Genomic DNA, 27,801 nt, shown 5'->3' on the forward strand with positions numbered 1-27,801 from the left:
GGGCAGTATCTACACTTTAAGTTGAGGCCTGACTCTTCTTTGTTTAGTGAATACTTTCAATGATTGATTTAAAATAGAATGAAAATGGAAAAGTGAAACAGAAAAAATATCATGATCATGGGGGAAACGAGGACATTAGGAAAAAGGGGTCAACTATAGGACTCCACTTTACCACAAGTCACAGATAAAGGACTCAGTCTTTATTTGGGTTATATTGACCTTCACACCACAAACCACATGTATCAAATTTGAGGCGAGCATTTTATTTGTCTTTTCATTAAAACAAGGAAGCTTAAAACTGTGTTATTACAGGATAGATCAGGAAATGAAGAACATCATCTTGATGAAACTATATTGATATTTATAAATAGTGATTAAAACTTAGGTTCTTGAGCATACTATATATATATAAAAAATAACAAGTAAAATCAGCAGGCGATCTTACACTACATTAAGGTGAAATAAGTGATCCAGAAGTCATCCTTTATCTTCACAGCACAGTAGTCAACAATAGCCAGTTATTTTATTTCAGTTTTACACAGACAAGAAGCCTTGCAGAATTGCAGAACTGATGGATGTGAGCATCCAGTAAGTCTAATTTGTTTGTCACAGTTGTTGTATTCATCATAATAAAGGCAAGGGTTAGCTGAAAAAAATATAACAGTACATAACATTGTGCTTAAAACAGACACAACCATTGAAAAAGACATTATCTTCCTAAGAGAAAAAGATAAACATTCTATATGATACAGGATTAATTTGATTAATGTAAGCTGATAGGTCTGAATGTAAAATAATTGATGCACTGAATCAGATCCTTCTGAGGTAAAAGACAAAATTATTTTCATGATATAAAGAAAATTTATTCAATCTCAGTTTTTTAATTGTTGACACTATACCTCAACAGACTGGAGATGAATAATCTTTTCAATTCTTCTGTTATTTTGAGAATGATAATGTCATAACAATAAAACATACTTTAATGCATTAAAGTTTCAGCCTTTTTAAAAATTTGTATTAAATGTATTATTGAAGGACAGAGGTAATCTTAAGAGGAAGCAAAAGAAGCCATCCAATCAAGTCTCTCCAAGGACATGTCACGTCCAATGGAGAATGAAACCATCCTCACAATACATTAATCAGCTGAGAGTTCTCAGTAATTGTTTTTATTGTATAATAGGAAAATAATTTCAAATTAGTGAAAGAACTGGCATCATAACTACTTACTCAACATAAAGAAATACAGCATAAAGAGAAATCTTTCTGCTTGTGAGAAAGAAAGAGAATTAATTCCAGGTTGCAGACTTGAAACCCTTTATGGAACTCAAAACAGAGAAATTCAGAAACAGAAAAAGCCCAGCCAACCTTTGTATCACTGCTCATGAATTGAGCCTCCAGTCCTTTGTTAGCCAAGTTGTCATAATCTTTCTCCACCAGCCCTCTGATGTACAAAATGATGTCATTCACTATTTTTTTAAATAATTACAATTTGTTCACTTTGTATCCCAGCTGTAGCTTCCTTTTTCATCTCCTACTAATCCCACCCTCTCTCTCTCTTCTTCTCATTTGCCCCTCCCCAAGTCCACTGATAAGGGCAGTAGTCCTCCCCTTCCATCTTTCCCTATCCTATCAGGTCTTATCAGGACTGGCTGCATTGTCTTCCTCTGTGGCCTGGTAAGGCTGCTCCCCGCTGGGGGGAGGTGATCAAAGAGCCAGCCACCAAGTCCATGTCAGAGAAAGTACCTGTTCACCTTACTAGGATATACTTGGATACTAAGATGCTATGGGCTACATCTGTGCAGGGGTTCTAGGTTATCTCCATACATGGTCCTTGGTTGGAGTATCAGTTTCAGAAAAGACCCTGTGCCCAGATTTTTTGGCTCTGTGGCTCTTCTTGTGGAGCTCCTGTCCCCTCCAGGTCTTTCATCTTTCCTTTCTTTCAGAAGACTTCCTGCACTCTGCCCAAAGTTTGGCTACGAGTCTCAGCATCTGCTTTGATACCCTGCTCTGTAGAGTCTTTCAGAGGCCCTCTGTGGTAGGTTCCTGTCCTGTTCCCTGTTTTCTTCCTCTTCCAATGTCCATCCCATTGGCCTTTCTGAATAAGGACTGATCATCTTACCCAGAATCCTCCTTCTTGCTTAGTTTCTTTATGTATACATATTTTAATATGTTTATCCTCTATTATATGTCTAATATCCACTTATAAGTGAGCATAAAGCATATGTGTCTTTCTGCTTCTGGGATACTTCACTCAGGATGATCTTTTCTAGTTCCCACCATTTGCCTGCAAATTTCAAGGTTTCCTTGTTTTTAATTTCTGAGTAGTATTCCTTTGTGTAAATGTGCTACAATATCTGTATCCATTATTTCTAAGTTGAAAGACATCTGGGTTGTTTCCAGATCCTGGCTAGTATGAATAAAGATGCTATGAACATGGTTGAGAAAATGAGCTTCATAATAACAAAAATATTTCAAATGCTATAAGATTATGGAATTATGGAAATATGTAGAAATCATGGAAGTATAGAAATTATATAAATTATTTGTGAAAAACCAATGGAATGAGAAAGAAATGCTATATCTATCATTTATGACTTTGAATGTAAGAATTGATTTCATTTTCCATTTAAAAGATGTAGTAAATGATTGACAAAAAATAAGACAAATATATGTTGCTTGCAAAAAATCTCTGAGGATACGTAGAAAGTATGAAGATGGATTAAGATATGGCGTATCAATAATCAGAAAAAATCAAGAGTAATGTTAAATCCAGTAAAATAAAAAAAGGTCAGTACATAATGATAAACATTAAGAGAGTGAAATAATTGAAAATTTAAGTACATATGCATAAAAGCTTCTAAATATATAAACCAAATGTTAGTAAGTTTCCAGGAAGTAATGCTAGAGGACTTTAGCAGCCCACATTCATCAAAAGACCTTTTTGTCCATAAAGAAAATCAAGAAACAGAAGAGTCAATTTATGAAGTAGACTAAACAAACTTAACAAAATCTATAGAATATTCCAAGGAACAAGTACATAGCACACAATCTTTTTATCAGCATATGGAAAACCCTCAAGCATAAATCATATGATAAGCTACCATTCATGTCATAACAATTTTAAAATATTGGAACTATTCAATAAAACTAGAAATAAGAAACCAAAAAAATGCTTTGGAAATCATGGAAATTATACAACTTAGTTATAAATAACCAATGGATGATAAAGTAATAGAAAAATCTCTTTACTAGTATTAGTTTTATAATTTGGTATGAATTACATTGTATAATAGTTTAAGTCAAAACTTAAGTATTTAGAATTTAAAATTTAATTTAAAATTTTTAAATTTAAAATTTAAGTATTTAGAATTTCATTCATGAGTACTGTATTTACATCATTTTCACTCTTCCTCATCTAATCCCAAAGTTTGTTCCTTTAACTGATGATCTCTTTTTTAAATTTTTATATCTTATATTAATTACAGTTTATTCACTTTGTATCCCACCTGTAACCCCTTCCCTTCTCCCCTTCCTATCCTACCTTTCCTCCCTCAACTCCTCCTATGCCCCTCTCCAAGTCTATGGATAGGTGAGGTCCTCCTCTCTTTTCATCTGACCCTAGCTTACCAGATCCCATCCGAACTGGCTGCATTGTCCTCCTCTGTGTCCTGGCAAGGCTACTCCTACTTCCTAGAGTGGCAGTCAAAGAGCCAGCCACTGAGTTCATGTCAGAGACAGTCTCTGTTACCCTTACTATGGTACACACTTGGATACTGATCTGCCAAGGGGTACAGCTGAGAAGGGGTTCTAGGTTATATCCATGAATGGTCCTTGATTGGAGTATCAGTCTCAGAAAAGACCCCTAATGATCTCTTATTTAAATATTATATCTGTGTCAATGCTTGGATGACCTGTCGAGGAGCTCATTCCATGAAGAAATCTGATTTTTCATTTTTAGGCAATCAGTAATTGCCTGTTGCTCTTTATCTAGGATGTCAGATTTTGACATCCATATTGACATGAATGTCAGCTGGTGTTGACAATGTGTTTAGGTGACCTTATTGTTGGTATCCCATGGGTGTGTAGCTTCCCTTGAAGATCTCAGAGCACATGTCCTGCTCCATGGCTCTTACAGTTTCATGGCTTCCTCCTCTGTAATGTTTTCTTAGTTCTGGTTGTAAGGAGTGTGCTGTAGTTGTATCAAATGGAGTTGCTCACCCAAAGTTAGTCTCTGCATTTTGATCAGTTATGAGTTTCTGTAGTAATCTTCATTTCTTGCAAAAAAGAGACTTCTTACATGGGGAGGGAGAGCTAAACTTATATTTCAAAAGGAAGATTCATGTTTAAAATCCAGTTAGAAATTATTCTGGGTTAGGAAAGTAACAGTAATAGGTTCTCTTTTAGGGCCTGTGGCTTCAAAATCTATGGGAGTTGGCACTTTTACAATATTATGCATGAATTTATTCCTACTTAGAGGATCCTTAGTCCCACCAGATAGCTGTTGTCTACTTCAATGCTTGGGGATATCTTGTCACACTGGTCTTTGTTATAGTTTGCAGGATTTACAGCACCACAGGGGAACTATTGATTTCCTTTGTCTCTTGGCAGCTTACATGACACTTTCCCAAGGTATGAGAGGTGGTCCACAGGCAGGAGGCTTCCAGGTCAGTTCAAGCTTGAGTCCTCTGAGTCCTGTATTCCACCTCTGTACTGTCTTCAGAGACAGGATCTTACCTGCAAGTTCTGGCTGGCAACCAAGGGCAGTGGCGACGGCCTTTATTGTTCAAGGAGTCTCATATTCTCTTATATTCACCTGACCAGCAATTGGAAGGGAGGGTTCTCCTGCCTGGCACTAGGGTTTTGTTAGATGGTCTATGATTTGGAGAGGAACTTTGGGGGAAACATTATAATCCCATGTTGAATAACATTTTAAAACTACATATATATTTTTAAATGATATATAAGTTCCTAATGGTATTTCTGAATATGCTTAGTGTTACATATCCCTCATTCCTCCTTCTCCCTTCCCTTCTGCTTTTATCCCCAGTTGTAGCCTCCTTCCTATTTTTCCCATGTTGCATTTTAGAGTACCTGTGTACTATTATTCCCTCTTCTAGAACTCCCAGCTCCACAAAAGTGTTTAATATTACTTTCCTACTTGCTGAAAGTTACTCCCAGTTATATATTAACATCCAAAAATTTGGAGCCAAGACCCTAGGAAAGAACATGTGGCATTTGTTTTCTAATCCTGGGTTCTGTCACTCAATACATTATTTTCCAGTTTCATCTATTTCCCTGAAGAGTTTTTTTATTTCATGTTTTTCCAGAAGAACACAGTTCCACTCTGTGTATAGATGTCATAGTTTCATTACCCATTCATCTGTTGAAGTCCATTCATGCTGTGCTCATTTCCTCGTTACTGTGAACACAGTCGCAATGACCACTGCTGAGTAAGTATATGTGGAGAAGAATGTCAACTCCTTTAAGCACATGCTTTGTGGTATAACTGGATGTCAAGGTAAACCTACTTTAAGTTTTTGAGACTTCTCCACATTGATTTCCACATTGACTACACTACTTTCCATTTCTACCAACAATGAGATTTCCCATTGCCCCCTCCTCCATTAAGTGTTACTACTTATATTCTTCATCTTAAAAGTTCCAAATGTGGTCAGATAAAATCACAGTGTACCTCTTATTTAGGATTTTCTTAATTTCTAAGGATGTTTAAATACTCAAAAGATATTTCTTGCCCACTTTTTTTTCTAATTTTGAGAATTCTCTGTTGAGCTCTATAGTCTATTTTTAATTGAGTCATTTGTTTTCTATGCTCTTGTTTCTTGTGTTCTTTGTGTATTCTGAGTATTTATTCTCTATCAGATGTACAAATGACAAACAAATTCTCTCTCAGTTTCTTAGCTTCCTTTTTATTGGATTGATTTTGTGAGGTATCTGTGATGATCCCATAATGATTGAAATCATTCTATTGTATCATTTGCTGCATAGAAATTAGTTAGTTCTATGAGGTTTCATTTGTCAACTGTTGATCTTAATTTGTAAATGAATGAAAACCAAGGCTCAAAGTCCTTCCCCACAGCTATCTCTTGGAGTTTATGTACTATGTATGCTTTCTCTTAGCAATTTCAGTGTTTCAAGGTTCACATCAATGTTTTTGACCTATTTGGGGTTGTTTTGTGCAGGATGTTAGATGTGGATCTAACTTCATTATTTTACATGTGAGCATCCAACTTTCCCAGCACTGATTGTAAGAATGGCTGCCGTCTCTCTATCTTGTGTTTGTGGCATCTTTGTCCAGTTTTCTCTCATGATGGAAACACTGAGTGAATCATAGATAGAAAGAAGTAACCCTTTCTTATAACAAAGCCACTTCTAATGAGCCAGTAGCTGACATCATGCTGAATGTCATAATTTTGATCTAAGATTTGAAGCAACAGAAGTATGCTCACTGTCATGACTTTTATTCAACACAGTGGCAGAAATCCTAGCTGGAGTAGTGAGAAAATATAATTAAATTAATGGCTTTTCTAAATTGAAAAATGGGTAGCTGAATTATCATTGTCTGCAAATGACATGGTTACATACATAGAAAAGGACAGATATTCTGCCAAAATTAAGAAAACATAATTTAGTTCAGAATGGTTGCAGTATATCAAAGCAGCATTTACAATCTGGAACACTGGTGTATGCACTAGCAAAAATCTGAAACAGAAATTAATATTAATAATACACTAAAAAATCACACTGGAGTTAATTCACTCAAGGTAGTCATATCTTTATTGTGAAAATGATAAACCATTGTAGGTGAAACACAAATACAAGAATAAATTTAGAATAAATCTGTGCTATTGAATTACCATTTATAAAATGTCATTTCAGGGGTCCACCCCAAGACAAAGAGCTAATGACTACTCTGAGAAAGAAAATTAGCCTCTCCCAGAGATGAGAACCATTACTGATTGTCCAATGCAGAGTGATCAACCTCAAAAACAAGCACACACACAAAAAAAAAGGTCTTAGCATGTTGTAATTACATATTTATGTTCACACATAATTCAACAATAATACCCCTCAAAAGAGGCTATCACCTTTAGGGTGGAGGGACACATTGATCAATGGGTTCTAAGAACCAGTTAGAAGTGAGGATGGCAATTATGTAATTAGTGTTTATATATAATAATAACATACTGCTACTTTTAAAAGATGAGATTTTGAACAGTGCTCCAAAATGACAAATGTTTGAAAAAAATTAAAGCAGATATGATTACCCTGAACACAAAAACACATATTCACCTGTCAGAATATGACCTTAACTCCCACAGATGCAACTTTTATGTGTTTTTAGGCAAAAGTCAGAATTTACTTAAGCATTGAAGAGTAAACTTTTATGGAACCCTCTATCAGAGAGTTCTTGATCTTATATAGAAGAAATGATGTTCACTTTACAAAAATTCCACACTAATATGTATTCAGGCAAATTGAGGGTTGTAGGGCAGCAGGTATTTTGGAGAGACTAGCAATCTGAAAGGAGTGTGCATAACTTGTGGTCAGCAATAAAGTATCCCAGGAACTGTCTAGGAACAGCAATCACACATACATTGGAGGAGGGTAAAATTATGTTTTCAAAGGCTGATTTCATTTCCTTGAGAACTGGTTACTGCTCTGGCATGCCATGCGTACTGTTATAATGATGTTGAACTAGCTCCTGTGACCATGTGATGAAAGGAATGTTCCTCGCTTATTCCTGATTTGCTGATTAAAAGGCCTAAACCTGGGCAGGGCTGAATGGGGTAGGTATGGCCAAAGTTTGAAGGCTTTGAAGAGAGGAGGAACTTGAGAGAAAGAGAGAGGTATAGGAAGAGGAAAGATGCAGGGGACCATACTGAATTAGAGTGGAGAGGAGCTCATAGATGGAGGAAAGTAGCCCAGACAAGAGAATAAAAATGTATTTATGGAATTATGGATGGGAAGTAGCCTAGGTGGAAATTATTAAAGCAGATGGCATGGAGCTTGAAAGATAAAGATAACTTAGGAGGTACTATCTGCCATGCCCCAGGTAAAATAAGGCTATTCTAAAATCTATCAGGTGTCTGTGTCTTTTATTGAATGTAATAGCAGGTTAGGTTATCTGCCATAATAATTATAATGCTAATAATAAACACTATTAGCCCATACCTTTAATTTAACCACAACACACTTATGTTAAGATTTTACCTAGGTTGGCTTTAATTCATACTTTTAAACTTTGGATGGAAAATTGAGTTTTCATACCTAGATATTCTAATCCCCCTTCCAGTAGTAAAGTCAAAGAATTTGCTTACCCTGGGAATGACGGAGAGGGAAGGAGAAATGATTTAGAAATATCTTGGAAGTAATATTGAGATGAAAATTGTAGAAATATAGAATGTAGATTAATGCTAAAAGTAAATGATATGTGGTCCTCATATCAATATGCTAACTTCAAGCAACCCAAATTAAACAAAAAAAAGCCACTCACTGCACAGTCCATCTTCACAGTGATCTGGACAATCTTCACATGGTGAGCCTTCCTTATAAGGCTTATTTAGCATGTCAGGATAATTTCCCCTTTAAACAGAAAAGAAGTAAAGGTATAATAAAAAACTATCACTGGAAAATATTTATTCACTTATGTTCACTGTCAACAGCCAATTCAAAAGGTATATTGTTTAGGCAGATTTGTGAACAAACAGAGCTAATATTTGTATTGGATATATGACCCAGATTTATTGATATAAATATTGTTTTTGCATTCCACCACTAACAATTCTGTTGAAGGGCTTGTAGTCATTGTGCCCTATCTCTTAACATTCCTGTATTAACAGGACTCAGAACATTTGTACTGTTAAGTCCAGAGCATGGGGCTTTAGTATAATATTTATTTGTTTATTTATTTAATCTTCATAGATCTTAAGAAAGTGTTGGTCAAAATTCATTTGCATTGGGTCATTTTAATCTCCTTTTACAGCAATGATGAACATACACTATATAAAACACAAAAGCACATAAGCAGGGATAAGACTAAATAAAGTATTGGGTGTGGGGAAGAGCACAGAAGAAAATCCATCGATGTAAAATATTTGAAATTTCAGAAAATGCGAAGAATATTTGCCTGTCAACATCTAAAAGTTATTTAAATAACATTCACTTCTTAAGTATTACCACATTTAAAGTTACAGGAAGGCACAGTGAATACAGGTGTTCACTTAAACATGTTCTAGAAATACTTTATAATCTATGAATATGCCACAGTTCAGTAAGCCCTATTTAAAATCTATATATGGTCCATTTTTTACAAAATTTTTAAAATTATTTTATTTTTATTAATTACAGTTTATTCACTTTGTTTCCCCCCTGAACCTCGATCCCTCTTCCCCTCCCAATCCCACCTTTCCTCTTCCCTGCCCATGTCCGTCTCCAAGTCCACTGAAAAGGGAGGTCCTCCTCCTCTTCCCTCTGACCCTAGTCTATCAGGTCTCATCAGGAGTGGCTGCATTGTCCTCTTCTGTGGCCTGAGTAAGGCTGCTCCCCCCCACCCTTCAGGGGAAGGTGATCAAAAAGTAGGTCAATCAGTTCATGTCAGAGACAGTCCCTGTCCCCATTACTATGGAGGCCACTTGGATACTGAATTGTCGTAGTCCACCTCTGTGCAGGGGTTCCAGGCCATCTCCATGAGTGGTCCTTGGCTGGAGTATCAGTTTCAGAAAAGACCCCTGTGCCCAGACTTTTAGGGTCTGTCGCTGTCTGACTTTTAGAGCTCCTGTCCTCTCCAGGTCTTACTATCTCCCATTTCTTTCATAAAATTCCCAGCACTCTGCCCAAAGTTTGGCTATAAGTCTCAGCATCTGCCTCGATACCCTGTAAAGTAGAGCCTTTTAGAGGCCCTCTGTGGTAGGCTCCTGTCCTGTTCCCTGTTTTCTCCCTCCTCCACTGTCCATCCTCTTTGCCTTTCTGAATGGGGATTGAGCATCTTAGCCAGAGTCCTCCTTCCTGATTAGTTTTCTTACGTGTACAGATTTTAGTATGTTTATCCTATATTATATGTCTAGTATCCACTTATGAGTGCGTATATATCATGTGTGTCTTTCTGCTTCTGGGATAGCTCACTCAGGATGATCTTTTCCAGTTCCCACCATTTACCTGCAAATTTCATGATTTCCTTGTTTTTTATCATTGAGTAATATTCCATTGGGTAGATGTATCACAATTTCTGTATCCATTCCTCAACTGAGGTTCATGTGGGCTGTTTCCAGCTTCTGGCTATTAAAACAAAGCTGCTGCAAACATGGTTGTGCAAATGTCTTTGTTGTATACTTGCACGTCTTTTTGATATATACCTAGCAGTGGTATAGCTGGATCTTGAGGAAGCATTATTCCCAATTGTTTGAGAAAGCACCAGATGGATTTCCAAAGTGGTTGTATAAGTTTACATTCCCACCAGCAGCGGAGGAGGGTTCCCCTTTCTCGACATCCTCTCCAGCATGTGTTGTCACTTGAGTTATTAATCTTAGCCATTCTGATAGGTGCAAATTGAAATCTCAGGATTGTTTTAATTTGCATTTCCCTGATGACTAAGGACGTTGAACATTTCTTTAAGAGCTTCTCTGCCATTCTCTGCCTAGAATTTGTTACTAGTACCTGGGATGACAGCATTTAGAATACATAATTGTTATTTATTCTAAAAAAATGAGTCATTTTATTTTTGTGTTTGTACTGTGTGTGTGTATATATATATAATGCTTGTATGTATGTAATGTATATATGTAAGTTATGTATGTATGTATTTGTGTGTATGTATGTATGTGTGTATGTATGTACACATGTGTGTAGGTGTCAGTGGAGGCTGGGGGGTGTCATAGAATCTCCTGAACCTAGAGTTATGGCAATCCTGAGACTATTGTTTTTGGGTCCTGGAAATAATTCTTGTCCTTTGCAAGAGCAACAAGTTCTCTTAATCGCTAAGCCATCTCTCCAGTGGCACATGGATTTCATTTCTAAAAGAAATGCATAAGTCAACACTGGAACTAGAAAGCTGAGCACAAAAAAAACAGCACTTACTTGAACAGTTTTTAATCGATGCTGCAATCAAATTCAGTTCAAATTCACTTCCCTGTGTGATAATACTTTCCACTGAATGACACAATTGTAAGATCACCTATAAATTTTCTGAATGCTTATATCTCTTATTGACTTATTTAGTAAAAACAAGATAAAAAATGAAGGGTTCAGGGTGCATAATGACATTTTACTAATGACTTACCTGGAGAAAAACAACATTCACTTATAATACTTGAAACATTAGACAATTTTTAGGAGGATAATGCATTTAGAAGGAATAATAAATTGACATTACATACTCGTGACAATAGTGACACACATAGAGATATGTAGCTGCATTTTGTCTGCGACATGATGCAACTTCACAACCAATTAGGTAGGAAGAGGCCCAGACCATCTGTAATGATAAGAAATGGCATTATTACAGTTTTGCATGCTCCCTAAATGACTACAACATCATCCACATTATTTTGATTCAATGGAAGCTTGCAGGGGTTGAGCAATGTATCAGCAGTTACAAGAAATGGCTGCTTTTTTTAGAGGATATGATTTTGATTCCAACATCTACCTGGACTGCCCACAACCATCTCTAAATCCAGACTCAGGATATCCAAGGCCTTCTTTATTACTCTTGTGGGCACACTTGAGCACATACACACAGACACAGAAACACACATACATAAAAATTAATCTTAAAAAAGTCTTTAGTTTGCATTCAGCATGACTTACCCAGAAGGCAGACATATGAAAAACTCAGGTGTTTAGGCCATCTTACTGGAACCTGTTATATTCATTCCCACCAAAAACCAGGAGCAGTGCCATCCACTCTGCTCATTCTCTCCACATCAAACCTATGTGGTGAAGAAGCTAAGCTAACATGATAAAGATTGTTTAAGACTCAAAACAAAAAGCAAAAAGTGTTGGATAATTTTAATTGTTTATTTTTTGAGACAGTGTTTCTCTGGTTATCCTTTGTTAGGACCAATGAAATTGATGACGCCCATAGCAGATTTTATATGAAAGAGGTTTATTAGATGGAGATGAAGAGAGAGAGAAGGAGAGAATGAGACATGATGGGGGAAAAGAAGGGATGCCCTGAGAGAAAGGGGAGAGGGCAAGACAGCGAGAGAGAGACAAACTGGAGGGTTGAACCTTTTTTAAATTTAATTTTATTTTTTTATTATTAGTTACATTTTATTAACTCTGTATCCCAGCTGTATCCTGCTCCCTTATTCCCTCCCAATCCCACCCTTCCTCCCTCATCTCCTCCCAGCCCCTTTCCAAGTCCACTGATTGGGGAGGACCTCCTCCCCTTTCATCCGACCCTGTTTTATCAGGTATCTTCAGGACTGGTTGCAAAATCCTCCTCTGTGGCCTAGCAGGGCTGCTTCTTTCTTGGGGGATAGGGAGGTCAAAGAACCTGCCACTGAGTTCCTATCAGAAATAGTCCCTGTTCCCCTTACTATGGGAAACCAATTGGTTACTGAGCTACCACGGGCTACATCCGAGCAGAGGTTCTAGGTTATACCCTTGGTGGAGTGTCAGTCTCAAAAAAGACCCCTGTGCCCTGATATATTTGGTCGTTTGGGAGCTCCTATCCTTTCCACGTCATACTAACTCCCCTTCTTTCCTATGATTCCCTGCACTCTGCCAAAGTTAGAAAGACAAATGGGATGTGCATTGGACGTATGACAGGAGTCTACCGCAGAAGGCATCTGAAAGACTCTACCTAGCAGTGTTTCAAAGCAGATTCTAAGACTCATAATGAAAACTTTTTAAGGAGAATCGTAAAGAAGACTGCAGGTGTGGCTACCTGGAGGGTTACAAACGATGGCATCATAGGTTGCTAGGCAACTCAGAAGCAGGCTGCCATATACTAACAGCCTTGTCTGTCCTGGACTCGCTCTGTAGAACAGGCTAGCTTCAAATTCACAGAGATACTCTTGCCTCTGTCTCCCTGAGTGCTAGGATTACAGGTATGCATCACCATGCCTGGCTGAAAGATGTTTTCTTACTGGTCAAGCATTCAAATGGCTTTCAATGCAAGTGAGTCAAGTTTAAATTCTATCTCTGAACTTCTAAGATGGGTGATGTTTTTGTTTGTTTTGTGTGTGTGTGTGTGTTGTTGTTGTTGTTGTTTAGCAATCTCTTGGTTAGAACTTCAGTTTCTCATCTGTAAGATGGGTATAATAACAGTACTCTGTACATGTACATGTATAGTGAGGGTTAAATATTAAAATTATTAAAAATATAAGAAATTGGAAGAGGAGGTGAGGGCAAATTCAGTAGGGCTCATTATCTTCTGTGACCTCTGTAGGATCCTGGCTAGGATTTCCCTCAGCCAGCACTGGACTCTTTACTCAAGTTTCTTTACTTTTTGCTGTTGGTGGCCATAGTGGTTTGTTGTGGCTGTTATTGTAAAGTAATACTTTCTCTTCACAGAGGGAAGTTTTCCTTGGGTGTCAGTCTTCAGTCTCCCTGCACAGCATGCAACATTTAGTTATCCATGGCAAATAAAGATGTGTTTTCTCAAGATCTTTGGCTCCACCCACTGTGCAGACATAGGCTGGTGGAACCCAATGTTTGCAAGTTTCTCTTTTCATTCTTTCTCACAAATGTATATTTGCCTTATGAAATTTTGTTGAACTCAGAATGTTATAGAACATATACTTAGAAAAATTACAAGAAAAATAGGTTAGAATATCTATTTTATCATATTTGCACTTATATTGATTACTAGTAAGTGGGTGTAATTCATCCATTTATTCATTCAGCCCATATCCAAGGAAAAACATAAATAATGTGAAAAAATGTTTATTTTATGAAATAGTTCTGTGATCATATTACTATATATATTCACATAGTTCTACAATAATGATAGTGCTTTTCCTCATAAAATGGAAGCAAGTACAAAATATTTTTTAAATTATTTCTTTAGCTTTTGAGATTATAATATAATGACAGCATCTCTGACTTTCCTATTCTTTCTCCTAGCCCTCTTATACACTTTTCCCACTTTTTTTAAAAAAATATGGCCTCTTAATTGTTTATTCTTAAATATGTGTGTGTGTGCCTGTGTGTGTGTGTGTGTTTTCCCTACACTTCCCTTGACCTTAGCAAACAGAATTCATTTTTCATAAATTTGTTTGGTATGCCATGGAAGTGAATGCTTTTGGCAAATGAGAAAAGGAGCATTGAAGTTGATGGAAAAATTGCTGCACAAGACAGAAGGAGCTGAGGTCTTTATGATTGAAGAAAGGGATAGAGTTGTTTGGTATGATTGCGTTATAAGGCTGGGGTTAACATATAATGATTTGGGTTTTACTTTCTTAGGTTCTCATTCTGTCAATGTCTTCTATCCTCTGGCATCAGAATTCACATAATTAAATTTTTAAGTATTAAGGCATCTTGCATTCTTGGTATATTTATGTTCTATTTATGTTCATTATTAATGTAGAAAGAAAATATTATTAACTGATGCTTATTTAATAATTCTGTACGTACATCCATGACTGATCATTTTGTGTTATGTATTTAGGAACTTTTAACATCAATTAAACTAGGATTTACTTTACTGTATAAGTTATGAGACTCATCAATAAATGCTTCTGAGGCTTCTGCTTTGTGGCTAATACCTATTTCCTAATGTTTTCCACTTTAAATATTTAAATAGTCTTTCTTCCAGTATACATTTTGCTACTTTACACTTAGAGATTTAAGTTTTTTTCTTCAAAATTAACTTAAGACTTTATATGGTAGGCAAATGATCATTTAAAATTCTTTTTTTGTGTCATTATATTTTTATAATTATTATTTGGGTATAATATAAAATGATGATTTGAAAGCATGCTTTGTTTAAAATATCAACATATCAAAATGTAATTTGAAATGATCTTATGCAACACATCACTTTAAAAAATTATTCTCATAGCTCTACAAAATAGAAAGCATTTGAAAGGGTGAATATTCTATTCTTATTCTTTTATCTTATCAAGGGATAATATTTCAGCAGGTACATTCTTTTTTCCATTAATTTGTTCACATAGAAATAAAAATAAAGATTAGATCATGATTATTTATTTTACCTCTAATTTATCACAGTCTCAAGTTCCTTAGACTCCTTGTGGTTATTTTATTAAAATATATAAGGAATATAGAAACATAACAGTACATACATTGCCCTGTATTTCTGAGAAGAACAACAGAGATAATTGTTTAAAAAAAAAACAGACAGAAGTTAGAATTTAATTTATACATGGAAAGCATCTTCAATTAAATGCCTTTTACATTCTTTAAAAAAGTAACACATGTGCAGGTCTGTAATAGCAATATCTCACAATTCTGGTGGCAATCTGTGTATCAGTTACTATTCTATTGCTATGAAAAAACATCATGATCAAGGAAACTTATGGTTCCAGAATGATAAGAGTTCATCAGAGTGGGGAAACAAGACATCCAACAGCAGACATGATGACTGGAGCGGAGACTGAGGGCCCACATCTCTAATCTCATGCAGAAAGCAGAAAAAGCTGACTGGGAAACGCATAGGTCTTTAAACTATCAAAGCCTGTATGCAGTGACATACTTCCTCCAGCAAGGCTATACCTCCTAAACCTCTGCAAAATATACCAAAACAAGGGACAACATACTCATGTGTGCAAGAATATGGAGACAGCTCATTCAATGCACCACAGCACATATTTATTTTTGTGGATAATGAGAATTGAATTGTTTCACTTATTTCTTTTATAGTTGTCCAATTCAGTGGAAAATCAGTTCTTATGATATGTGCTCATGATATTTTGTATTAGTCTGTTTTAATGTTCCCAGTTTCACAAACATTTAAATTCTTTTTTAATTAAAGTTTTATTGTTTTAATATTAGGTACAATTTATTAACTTTGTATTCCAGCAGTATCTTGCTCCTTCATTCCTTCCCAATCTCACCCTCCCTCCCTCATCTTCTCCCTACCCCTTTCCAAGTCCATTAATAAGAGATGACCTCTTCTCCTTTCATCTGACCCTAGCTTATCAGGTATCTTCCTGCAAAGTCCTCCTTTGTGGCCTAGCAGGGCTGATTTTCCCTCGGGTGTTGGGGGGGAGGTCAAAGAGCAGGCCATTGAGTCCACGTCATTATTCTTAATCACATCAAGTCAATCTCTTGTCTACTGTTCTCCACTGATTGCTTCCTGATTTAAAATGAATGTAAATTTTATAATGGCTAACTGGTTTTACTCATACCTCATCACTTTGATTCTGCTGTGAACACTTTTTATATTTCTATTAATCACTCTTTAGCTTTCTCTAGCACTAATAAGGAATGAATACTAAAATTAATTAAGAAAATTGTTCTGTTTAAAAGGTATAGTAATACTGAACTACTTAGAATGTTTAGCAAGGAGCCTTAAATAGTTCAAGGTGAGATTATCAGCACGTTAACTGAAAGAAATTAAAGAAGATCTGGTATGGTTTGAAAATTGATATTGTTCCCCCACCGTATCAGGTGCTGAACTTTTTAACCATAAGATAGTTGTACTTTGCAAGAAGTTTGACTCTCCAGTAGATACAAGAAAAACATTCAACATAGTTAGCTGTTAGATAAATTTACCCAATATTTTAGTAAGATTCCATATCACAGCTCCAGAAAAATTAAAAAAAAAAGCTAAGAGGTGGGACCACAGGAAATTTCCCCCATTGGCCCTTGCAGGTCAAGTGTTGTCATTGTACTGGTCCCATTCCAGGACTGGGGTTGTTGGGATTTCATGGGTCATTTTCCTTTGTCCTGAGGGGAGAACTAGTACTTATATTTTACAGACATATATACCCAGTCTTGTTTATATCTAGAAGGATACAGATTACCTGAGTATAGTGTTCAGTCTCAAAGTCATCATCTGTTGAAGGCCATTCTCCATATTTGAAATGTTTGGACTCATTGTACCAGCTTTCAATTACCTTTGACCAAGAGAAGGGGTAATATTCCAAATGCATATTTTCTCCACAAAATGTATCTGAAATGAAGCAAAGTGACTGTATAAAATTTCTTTAAAAAATAAAATACAAAGGTTTTCCTCATTTTGTCTCATAAATATTTTAATGATCACCTAGGCATAATTTTATAACAGGAAATAAACTCATTTGATTATCTGTTGAAAATCTTCCTTTTTGTTGGACAAGCATGTGCTGCTCAAGTCTGATGAGAAATTGACATTGGCAGATGATGAAAAGGCTTTGAAATGATGACTACAGATATTTTAATCTCTGTCAGATAAAGAATGACGGTGAAAGACTCTATGAGCACTTGGAAGCTATAACTGAACTCTGGAATTGAAAGCGGTTGTAAAGAGTGTACACATTCTCAAAAGATGTTGGATCCATTCTTCATACATGCTTCAGGTAGGTTATGGTACTGAGGAATAATCTGTATTTCTCTATAATACAAAGATCCCCCATTGCTAATGCACTAATTAATACCTTGGCATAAGAGTTCCAATAATCTGTCGACATAAAGTTGCATTTTTATTTTTAAAAATTAGAAGAGCATGTCTGATTGCATGCGGGTTGATGCCCCAGGTCCCGCCTCTGAGAAAAAGGTATCGGACGGGTCTGATGCTCTTTGGGTGGATGACACCTAAATGAACATCTGTACAAAGTCCCAATTTATTTCTAATATCAGAGATCAGACCTCTACTCTTGCCTGATGCGTCTAAAACAAAAAGGGGGAACTGTAGAGAGCTGCGGAATGCTATGCCTTAAAGATGGAGCTGGTTTCCGCCTTCCACCTTCCCGATGGTGAGTGCTCTCTGTCATGAACAATTCCACATTTGGCTAAGGCTGAGGATCTGGCTTGCTTCCATGTATGTGGACCTATCTGCATTGCCCCAGTGGCACGCCTGGGTTGGCCACCCAGAGGCTATTTAAGCTGTGGGCTGGCTTTCCCCGGGGTCCGAGGATTGTTCAAGGTTCCTGAATAAATTGCATTGAAAAAAAAAAATTAGTTTGGAAGAAGGCCTTTATAAACTGTTACCTAATTTTGTAGGATGCACTATAAATCGGGTAGTAATTATTTAGGTCATATGGCAAAACCAAGCCTACCTTTGAGCATTCAAAATTGATTATCAGGATAGTCCTACAGTTACATATAATTTAGTCCTTAGCTAGTGCCCCAAAGCCAAGGAAATTCCCATTCTGATATTGTGGAGACCTGAGATAACTTTGATTGGAAGCCTCCTAGGTAACTAGACAAACTCAGTCCTTTAATAATGCTCGTCATGGTTCTTCTCTCCTGTTGATCACAACTTAGACCCACAAACAAAGAAAACCCACATTTCAAAAATTAAAAACAATATCAGGCTACAGTCTACCATCAAGTGTAGGTAAGGGTCAATGTAGATCGAACCTTTTAACTTACTATTGTCAAGTTTTTTGTATCCGTGATTTTTTGAGATGTAATTGATTCATTTAAATTTTGTTTAATGGTAGTTTGTATCTAAAATACACTACACTCATTTCTTGAAGGCTTGAAGGCTTGTTCTCTGGATACCAAAGGTTGAGTAGAGTTGTAGAAGCTTTGAGAAATATGGCCTACCTAACAGAGTTGGGTCTTTAAAGGTACTCATGTCAAGAGTAGCTCTTTGCACACCTGCTTTCACTTACTTTCCACAGCTCTGTATCCTATGCTTGTTTGTTTGTTTGTTTCTAATTGGGGTGAGCAGCCTCCTCCATTTTAACCTCCATCATATTATTTGGCCTCAGTTCAGTCCTGAATCACTCAAGCTAAAAGCCATGCACTGTGCTTTCTGAAGCCATGAAATAAAAATAGACCTCCTCTGGCATACAACAGGGTAGGCTCCTAGGAAGATGTGAGAGTGACTGCAGCAAAGGCTCCCTCCCAGTAACAGTGGTCCTGGAGACTGAAGAGGCAACCCTCAAATTAGACACAACTCCTAGTGGAGGAAGGGTAACACCAACCCACTCACAACAGCTTCAACACAAAAATTACCCTGCCTACAAAATATGCAGGGATAATGATAGAGCAAATAGAGCAGAGACTGAGTGAAGGTCCAAACAATGCCTGGTCCAACCTGAGAATCACCCCATGGGACACAGCCAACCTCTGACATGATTAATGATACTCTGCTATGCTTTCAGACAAGAGCCTAGCGTAGCTGTCCTCTGAGTGGCTCCAACCAGAGCTGATGGAAACAGATGCAGAGAACCACAACCATTGGGTAGAGCATGGTAGATGAATGGGAGGAAGGATAGAAGGACCCAGAAGAAACAGGATCTCCATAGAGACCAACAGAGCCAACTAACCAGGGCCTAGGAAAACCTTTGGAGACTAAGGACCATACGTGGACTGGACCTAGGCCCCCTACACAGATGTAGCCAATGAGCAGCTCCATCTTCATATTGGTACCCTAGAAAGGGGAATGGGGGCTGACCCTGACAAGTACTCTGTTGTCTGCTTTTCAATCCCTTTCCCATAGTGAGGCTACTCACAGTGGAAGAGGATGCACTCAGTCCTGATGCTACTTGATATGCTGGGATGGGTAGGTAAAGGGGACTTTCCTTCTCTGAGCAGTAGGGGAGGGGGGATAGGGAAGCAGGGATAAAGGTTGGGACCAGGAAGAAAGGAGGGAGGGGACTACAACCAGGATGTAAAATGAATAAATAAAAATTAAAATTATAAAAGATAAAAAATACACTTCCCTTTAAAGTGATTTTTCTTTTTAGGCATTTCATTCACGTTAGAAAAACTGCTTCAGAGAAGTTGAGTAATAAAGACACACATACTGTCAAGTCTCCTCTCAAGCGGGTCACTCTCTGCCTTGTCACAATACCTCGCCAAGATCCTAGCATTTTCTGCAGCAGCTAGACTCCAACTCTACAAGGCAAGGAAAGAAAATCCAGGAACACCATGAAATTAGCATTCTCAACCTAAGATACTTGCTTAATGTTGTTTAAAAAAATAAATAAATAAACCTACAGGACTTGTAACACCTTTTCTTTTGGAAGCTGAATTTTTATGTAATTACATTTTCCCTAAGCATTCTAGCACAAACATAAAGGAGATAAATGTGTAACCCACTTTAGTTTCTCAAGAAATAACAAATTCAAAATCAGCTTATAACATTCAGAGCAGAGTTTGTTCCTTAGGATTTAAGTAAAGACTTCTCAAGAAGACAGATTAGTGTCAGAAAACTAACCCAACAGTTTGCCAGTTTTTTTGTTTTGTTTTGTTTTGTTGTTGTTGTTGTTGCTGGTTTTTTTTTTTTTGTTTTGTTTTGTTTTGTTTTTTTTTACCTCTGTGCTGGTCAGTTTTCTGTCAACTTGATACAAGCAAGAGTCACCTGGGAGGAGCTCGCCCGAGGAACTACATCCATCATGTTGGCCTGGGAGCATGGGTTTGGGGGCATTTTCTTGATTAATGATTGGATCAGATTTGGGGTGGTATAAGAAAGCAGTCTGAGGGAAGCCATGAAGAGTAAGCCAGTAAGAGGTGTGTGCCCATGCTCTCTGCTTCAGTCCTTGCCTTGCCTTTGCTCATTGATGTATTATGATCTAGAACTGTAGTCCAACTAAACCCTTTCTTCCACATGTTCCTGGTATCACACCAACAGGGAAGCAAAACAAGAAAATTCCCAGGCAGGTCGTGTTAGATCCTTGAGTCCCAGTTTCTGTAAAGATGATACCTAAGTTATTCTAGAAGCTTTGCTCAACAAACTCAATGTGGTGATCCTCACAGTAAAGCCGTGATGTTCTGACTCTCACAATATGCACTCAGCAAATAAATGACATCTGTGACTTCAAGCAGCGTCACTTATCTCTGCCTTAAATGCTGAACAAAGCAAAGGAGGGAGCAGTTAGTGTCACGAGAATTTGTTACTAACTGTAATTCTTCCTACTCTTCCATACAGGAACTAAAAACGGACAATGGTATATTTTACTGTGTGAGAGAAGAGAAAAAGAGTTTTAAACGCTTTTAAGGATCACACAAATGAGAATTTCAACTCAGAACTGTGCCCTGAGTTCTCCATGTGGGTGGGACAAGGGTTTGTGTGCTGAGTTGAAGCATTTCACTATATACAGCTTAGACACAACTAGACGGGAGTAGCTGTGATATCCTGACAATCCTCTGTCCAGAAGCCTCAGAATCTGTTCACAACCTACGTGACACACTGTCAACTACTATAATAGAATTTACTTGTTTTAAGAACAATTACAACTTTTTGAACTCAGTTTCCTCTGCTTTTGTGTTTCAGCGTGGTGTTATGAGCAAACTTTTAGAACACACAAAGTTCACTGGTCTTAACTTTGGCAACATTAGCATTGATGGCATTACTCTTTAGCATGGAGTGAAAAGAAAACTGTTGTGTGTGTGTCTGCTGCCATCTCGTGGTTCCTTTATATAATTACTCTTCTGGTTGACTTACAAAGTTCAAAACGTTGTTATTGTTTTCACATTTCTCAAGAAACAAAGATTACTTTTTCATACATGTGTCTATCTGAGGAAACTGAGAAGACCAAAAATTACATTCTGTCTGTAATAAGACTTCTCAATCAAGAGGCCTTCCCAGCTGCAACTATTTGTTCATCTGGCAGGAAGAAGATTGGCTATTATTGGGGTGCAACCTTGCCAGGTCACAGAGGAAGAAAATGCAACCAGTCCTGATGAGACCTGATAGGCTAGGGTCAAATGGAAGGGGGGGGGAAGACCTCACCTATCAGTGGATTAAGGGAGGGGCATAGGAGAAGAAGAGGGAGGGAGAGTGAGATTGGGATGAAACAAGGGAGGCAGACACAGCCAAAATACAAATTTAATAAATTGTAATAAATTATAATAATAATGATATAAAAAATTTTTAAAGATAATTAAGATAGGGGTCCCTGAGTATGTTCCTCTTGCGTTAAGAAGTTTGAAAAAAAATATATCATATTTTAAAGACTTTAAAATAGAGAAAATTAAACTGGAGAATTACATTAATTTTAAAAATTGTAAGAATTTTTCTGGAGCTCACCATGTAGCCTAAGTTGGATTTGAGCACACAATGATCCTCCTGCCTCAGCCTGGAAATCTATGTGAATGCTGTGATTTAGCTATGAACCACTATGATTAGCCAAAGCACATTTATTAACAGTAATACAAACATGGATACCCATGACAAGTGATACTTTTAAAAATTGTTTATCAAATAATAAATACTGTTAATTTTTTAGGTGGTTCAGAGACCAATTTTCAAAAACTACTTTTTTTCTTTTCTCTTGTTGCTTCTTCTCCATCATTACAAGAGGATACTGTCAATTAAGATTAACCTCTAGGACAGTGTTTCTCAACCTTATGAATGCTATGACTCTTTAACACAGTTCCTCACCTTGTGGTGACCCCAAGCACAAAATTATTCTGTTGCTACTTCATAACCATAATTATGCTGCTGGTATAAATCATCATGTAAATATCTAGAATAGAGGATATCCGATATGTGACCCTCAAAACGCTAAGATCCACAGGTTGAAAACTACTGCTCTATGGCCTGCATTGTATCTGCACTTCATCACTTTCGCTGTCCTGAGCCCTCGCAAGGATGCTGGCTAAGGTTCCTGTATTTGTCTCATAATGAAACCACCAGTTCTTGTGCTCTCTAAATTTTTTAGACCTCACCTCAATGAAATTCACTACTAGATTTTTTTTTTACATGAAACTCAAATTTTCTTGCTGATACATAGAAAGTTTTATTGGGATACAGGCATGCTCATTTACTTACACTTCATCTGCAACTACTTTTATAGTGCCCTGACACAGATGAGCATTGTCTCAGAGGCCACATGGCCTCAACAATTTATATTTACTGTCTGGGATAGTAGCTGAAAATGTTATTGACCCTGATCCATTTGAGGGGAACTATCATATTTTATACCCATGACCTTTCTTTGTAACTTTTGTAATTAAAAACTATCTCAAGTCCTAAGTGGAATTACGCTTGTAAGGAAAGTTTTTTATCAGTTACATAGCAATTCAATTTCCTCTCCAAGCACTAAACTTTCTGCATCCACTGTGTAGTAAGGAGATTCTCTTTTCACTAAGTCAAACAATAACAAAATAATATCATTCCCATTAGAACTCTGAGACATGTGCGCTAAAGGTTTATCTTCCTACTTAGCAGAAATAGTCCAGATTTGGCCTCTGTAATGCCCCAAATCTTGTGCTTTCTCAGCCATGGAGGATGTAAAGCTAAGGAATCTCTCTCTCTCTCTTTTTTTTTTAATCCCTTTCTTTGATAGGATGGATTACATAACAGTGGTTGGCTATAAAACTAAAGATAAATCTTTTTTAATTTTTTAAGATTGTTTTCTTCACATTTGATTCATTATATATTCTGATTGAAGCCCCATCCCTCAACTCCCCCCTAGATTTTTCAATGTTTGCTTATTTGCTTAGTTTTGATATCTTGGTTCCCATTGCATGTCACAAGTCTGAAGGCACCTAAGGGTGATTTTTGAGCTGAGTCAGAATTGTTGCTCTATCTTATATATGGGAATGTTATTTACATCCTCTTGGACTCAGTTGCTGCTGCTTTTACATCATAGATTTGTTGTGATGGCCAGATAATTAGCATAGGACTATGCTAACAATTCATAGGACTAACTTCCAAGGAAGGAAATACCACCAGTGTCCCCAACATCACTGCTGATGCTGTTCTTTATACTTACCATTTTCAGCATGTTCTTGGCTGGTGGGGACACTTTTCTCCTGAAGGCATTGTGTGTGTTCACAATTTCTTCTTGTTGGTCTCTTTGCAGTTCAGTGACCAGCTTCTTATAGAGGGCTCTATGCACTTTGTGATGCTACCAGAAATGTATTGATTAGTATCACTTCTCTTAAAGTGGCACCAGTCCCATGATCTATATTCCCTGTAGATCTACAGGCAATGTGAAATTAGAACCTATAATGAACAGTCAATATGTTCAGTATTCAGGAATCATTACTATGTAAGTTTTAAGGATTTCTAAATTCTCGTGTTGAATAAATTATGCTACATAAATTATGCTACATAAATTATGCTATTCTTAGAGATTTTCAAATTTCTGATTCAGAGGGTCAAGTAAAAGTTCTTGTTATTGGACAATAGGAATCACAGTGGCCATGGCTTGACATTTCTTGTTCACTGACTGACTATCTGCTTTGGCTCATTCTCTATACAGCTACTGAAAGCAGTACGTGTACTCCACAAATGAACCATGTGCACTTGAGTACTTCTCAAAGTGTTTGTGTGTGTGTGTGTGTGTGTGTGTGTGTGTGTATGCATGTGTAATAACTAAACTTAAGAATGTATTTTGATTATCTTTTTTAGGTGTATAGATTTCATTATGTTAATCATATCTTATAGGTCTATATAAGTGAGTATATACCATATTTGTCTCTCTCCTTCTGGGATATTTCACTCAGAATGATCTTTTCTAGATTCCACCATTTGCCTGCAAATTTCATGACTTAAGATGATCAATCCTCATTTAGAAAGACAGATTAGATGTGCATTGAACATATGACAGGAGTCTACTGAGTGCATCTGACTCTAACTAGCAGTGTTTTCAAAGCAGATACAAAGACTCATGACCAAACCTTCAGCAGAGTACAGGGAAATATATGAAAGAAGGAGAGTTAGTTTGATGGGGAAAGGATAGGAGCTCCATAAGGACCAAATATATCTGGGCACAGGGTCTTTTCTGAGACTGACATTCAACCAAGGACCATGTATGGATATAACCTAGAACCTCTGCTCAGATGTAGCCTGTGGTAGCTCAGTAACCAATTGGTTTCCCATAGTGAGGGGAACAAGGACTATTTCTAACAGGAACTCAATGACTGGCTCTTTGACCTCCCCACCCCCCAAGGGAGGAGCAGTCCTGTTAGGCCACAGAGGAGGGCTTAGCAGCCAGTCCTGAAGATAACTGATAAAACAGGATTGGATGAATGGGGAGGAGGTCCCCTCCCCCTATCAGTGGACTTGGAAAGGGGCATGGTGGAGATGATGGAGGGAGGGAGGGACTGGGAGGGAATGAGGGATCGGGACACGGCTGGGATACAGAGTTAATAAAATGTAACTGATAAGAAAAAAATAAAATTTAAAAAAAAAATAAAAAAATAATGTATTTTGAGAGTGTGACCAACTGTTCTTTTCACCTTCCAGTCTTATTTTTCGTTAGTATCTAAAAACTGCAGTGTCTAAAAGTGCATGCATTGAAAAGCTCAAGGCAAATTCAAACTCAGATTTCATCTTAGAATGTGCGACTCTTTTTTTTTTAAAGTATAAATTTTATTTTGTAACTGAGTAAGAGGAAAATGATTTATAAACAGTCTATGTCAGCATTAGTCATCATAAAGGCTGTCTTATTATATATGTCATTTATAACACATGCACTTCTTTTATCCATTATCAAAAATAGGTTGTGCAATTTGAGAAGGGTATGTTTCTTCCTTGGCTACCGCAGGACTGTTGACATACATTTAAGAATGGTCAGCATCAAGAATGTTTTCGTGACAAAACAGAGGTCACTGGGTTCAAGAGAAGGCATTCCCACGGAATCCAGAACTCTACAGACACTACTTCCTTTCTCGGGGCTATGCCAACAGGCTGCTTTATTTCTCTCATTGCAATCAGCTCTGATCTACATCAAAGAAAAGTTTTGAGACTCCCAAGAATCCACAAACTCCTTTGACAGACTCCTTCCTCCTCTGAACACTTTATTTTAAGGAAACAGATTACATTTGCCTCTCTGCTCATCCTCAAACATTTACAACCTCTGTGACAAAACAGTAAAATTGTGCCCTTTTTTCCTGATATTCAGTTTCATTTAGTCTTATTAAAATCTCGTGTCCTAAAGCAAATTTTCTTGTACACCCAGATTTCTCTAATTAATGCAATCATCTAATATTCACATATGTGCCTGGAAGGCCCTGGGGTCTTACGTCCTTATGAATTTTGCTCTGGACTCTGGTAGGGCAGATACTTTCTTTCACGATTATTCCAGAATTGGTTTGTAGTAACCTAGAGTACCAGATCATGAAGGTGAACATGGGCTTCTAACTACCTGCTTTTTTTTGTTGTTGTCACTTAGCAATGCATACTGTACTTGGTGTGAGCTCTGGTTTTGGTTGGGAGATGTCCCTCCACAAAAGGAGAGAAAAATAAGCAGAGAATCAGAGGAAAGAAAGAAGAAGCCTTCTATAAGCCTTCAATAATCTGCATCCTAGAAGATCTTTGGGTCATGGACATCATGGCGGAAGGGATACCATAGTCATACCAATCCATGGCTCCAGCAGTTGATGACAGCAATTTCTCAAAAATAATATTATGTGAAGTTTTACCACTTTCAACATATCCCTTTGTCTGATGATACACACACACACACACACACACACACACACACAGTCTAGCTCTATAACAGAATGAGTGATTTTAATTCATTATACAATTAGGTAAACTATATTAAGGAGCATGTTGTTTTTCTTGTCCTATTTTAGTTGCTAAAGATCACAAACTGTTTATGATCACTGGTCACAAACTGTTAAGACAGTTCATCTATTATACCACTGAGGATGTTGTTTTTGTTCTGTGATTATTGAAGTAATCATTATTATTAACACCATCATCATCTCTGCCATTGCCAACTTTTTGTGGTCCTAGGGATTGAACTCTGGACATACACATAAAAGAGAAGTGTTGTAACTCTGAAGTATATCATTAGACCAAAGGTTTTATTTTTATGAGCGAACAGATCCAGAATCATATATTGATTCCATTGCTGATTCTCTCACACATCTCTGTAGTTGTACCTTTCAATTTCATATTTAATTTTTATGTATAACATTCTTAAAATCATAAATGGTGTAATGTAATTGAGGACACGGTTAGCTGGGAGGAAAAGCAATAATAACCGTGTTTGTTAGTCTATTTGCTTCTGTTAGTCTTAAAAACACATGGGTAAATTGTAGAGAAGTACTTGTCTGTGCTTTCATTATTTTTCTCCCTCCATTGCTCCTTTCCTTTCTCTCTTTCTTTTGTAGCCTTCATCCTTTTGTTTATTTATTTTTCTGATTGTTTAGAAACAAGGGGTTAAAGTGAAAGTTGAACTTGGAGCCCCATCAATTCTAGTCATCTAAACTTGATGGCTTATTCCTATTCTTTGGTTCCATCCTTGCTTCTGCTGTATAAGAACAGGACTTGTTTAGCAACATTATTAAGTGAAGACAGGAAGTAACAGATACAGCCTTCTCAGAGCAGTGCACATGAAATCATTTCATCACAGGGTTGTTTGTTATTCTTGTATAAAATAAAGTTCTGTAGCATGCAATCTGCACATACTCTGGAAGGCAGAGACGGTACAGGGACAGCAGCAATAGCAGCACCAACAAACCATAACAAGAAGATTTTTACTGCCATTCCTGAAAAAAAAAAAAAAAACAGAATTTAGATTACATACAATGTGTACAACAGTATTTTCTAAGACACCTTAAACTACTTTTACTTTGTTTTCTTTTCTTTCTTTTATTTTTTTTATTAAATAGGACATGAAAATAAAGTATATTATACTTTAGCTAAAGGGACTCTGAAAATAATATACAGATGATTCAATTGATATGGACTTCTATTTAACATGATTTTTTCTTTTTAGTTATTATTTGTTACAATTTATTCACTTTGTATCTGGG

At 36.9% G+C, this 27,801-nt stretch overlaps 1 protein-coding gene across 1 annotated transcript; it reads right to left on the bottom strand.

Moving 5' to 3' along the window:
- Positions 1-518: 518 nt before the first annotated feature.
- Crisp1 (cysteine rich secretory protein 1) lies at positions 519-27,532 on the bottom strand. Its single transcript, XM_021655421.1, has 7 exons — positions 27,455-27,532; positions 23,802-23,936; positions 19,887-19,977; positions 16,953-17,101; positions 11,394-11,491; positions 8,516-8,604; positions 519-646 (listed from the first exon to the last, which is right to left on the bottom strand). Exons 1-7 carry the CDS (start codon positions 27,530-27,532, stop codon positions 519-521), a joined length of 768 nt encoding a protein of 255 aa, XP_021511096.1.
- Positions 27,533-27,801: the final 269 nt, after the last annotated feature.

Source organism: Meriones unguiculatus, chromosome 16 (genome assembly GCF_030254825.1).
Source record: "Meriones unguiculatus strain TT.TT164.6M chromosome 16, Bangor_MerUng_6.1, whole genome shotgun sequence".
Classification (NCBI taxonomy): Eukaryota; Metazoa; Chordata; class Mammalia; order Rodentia; family Muridae; genus Meriones; species Meriones unguiculatus.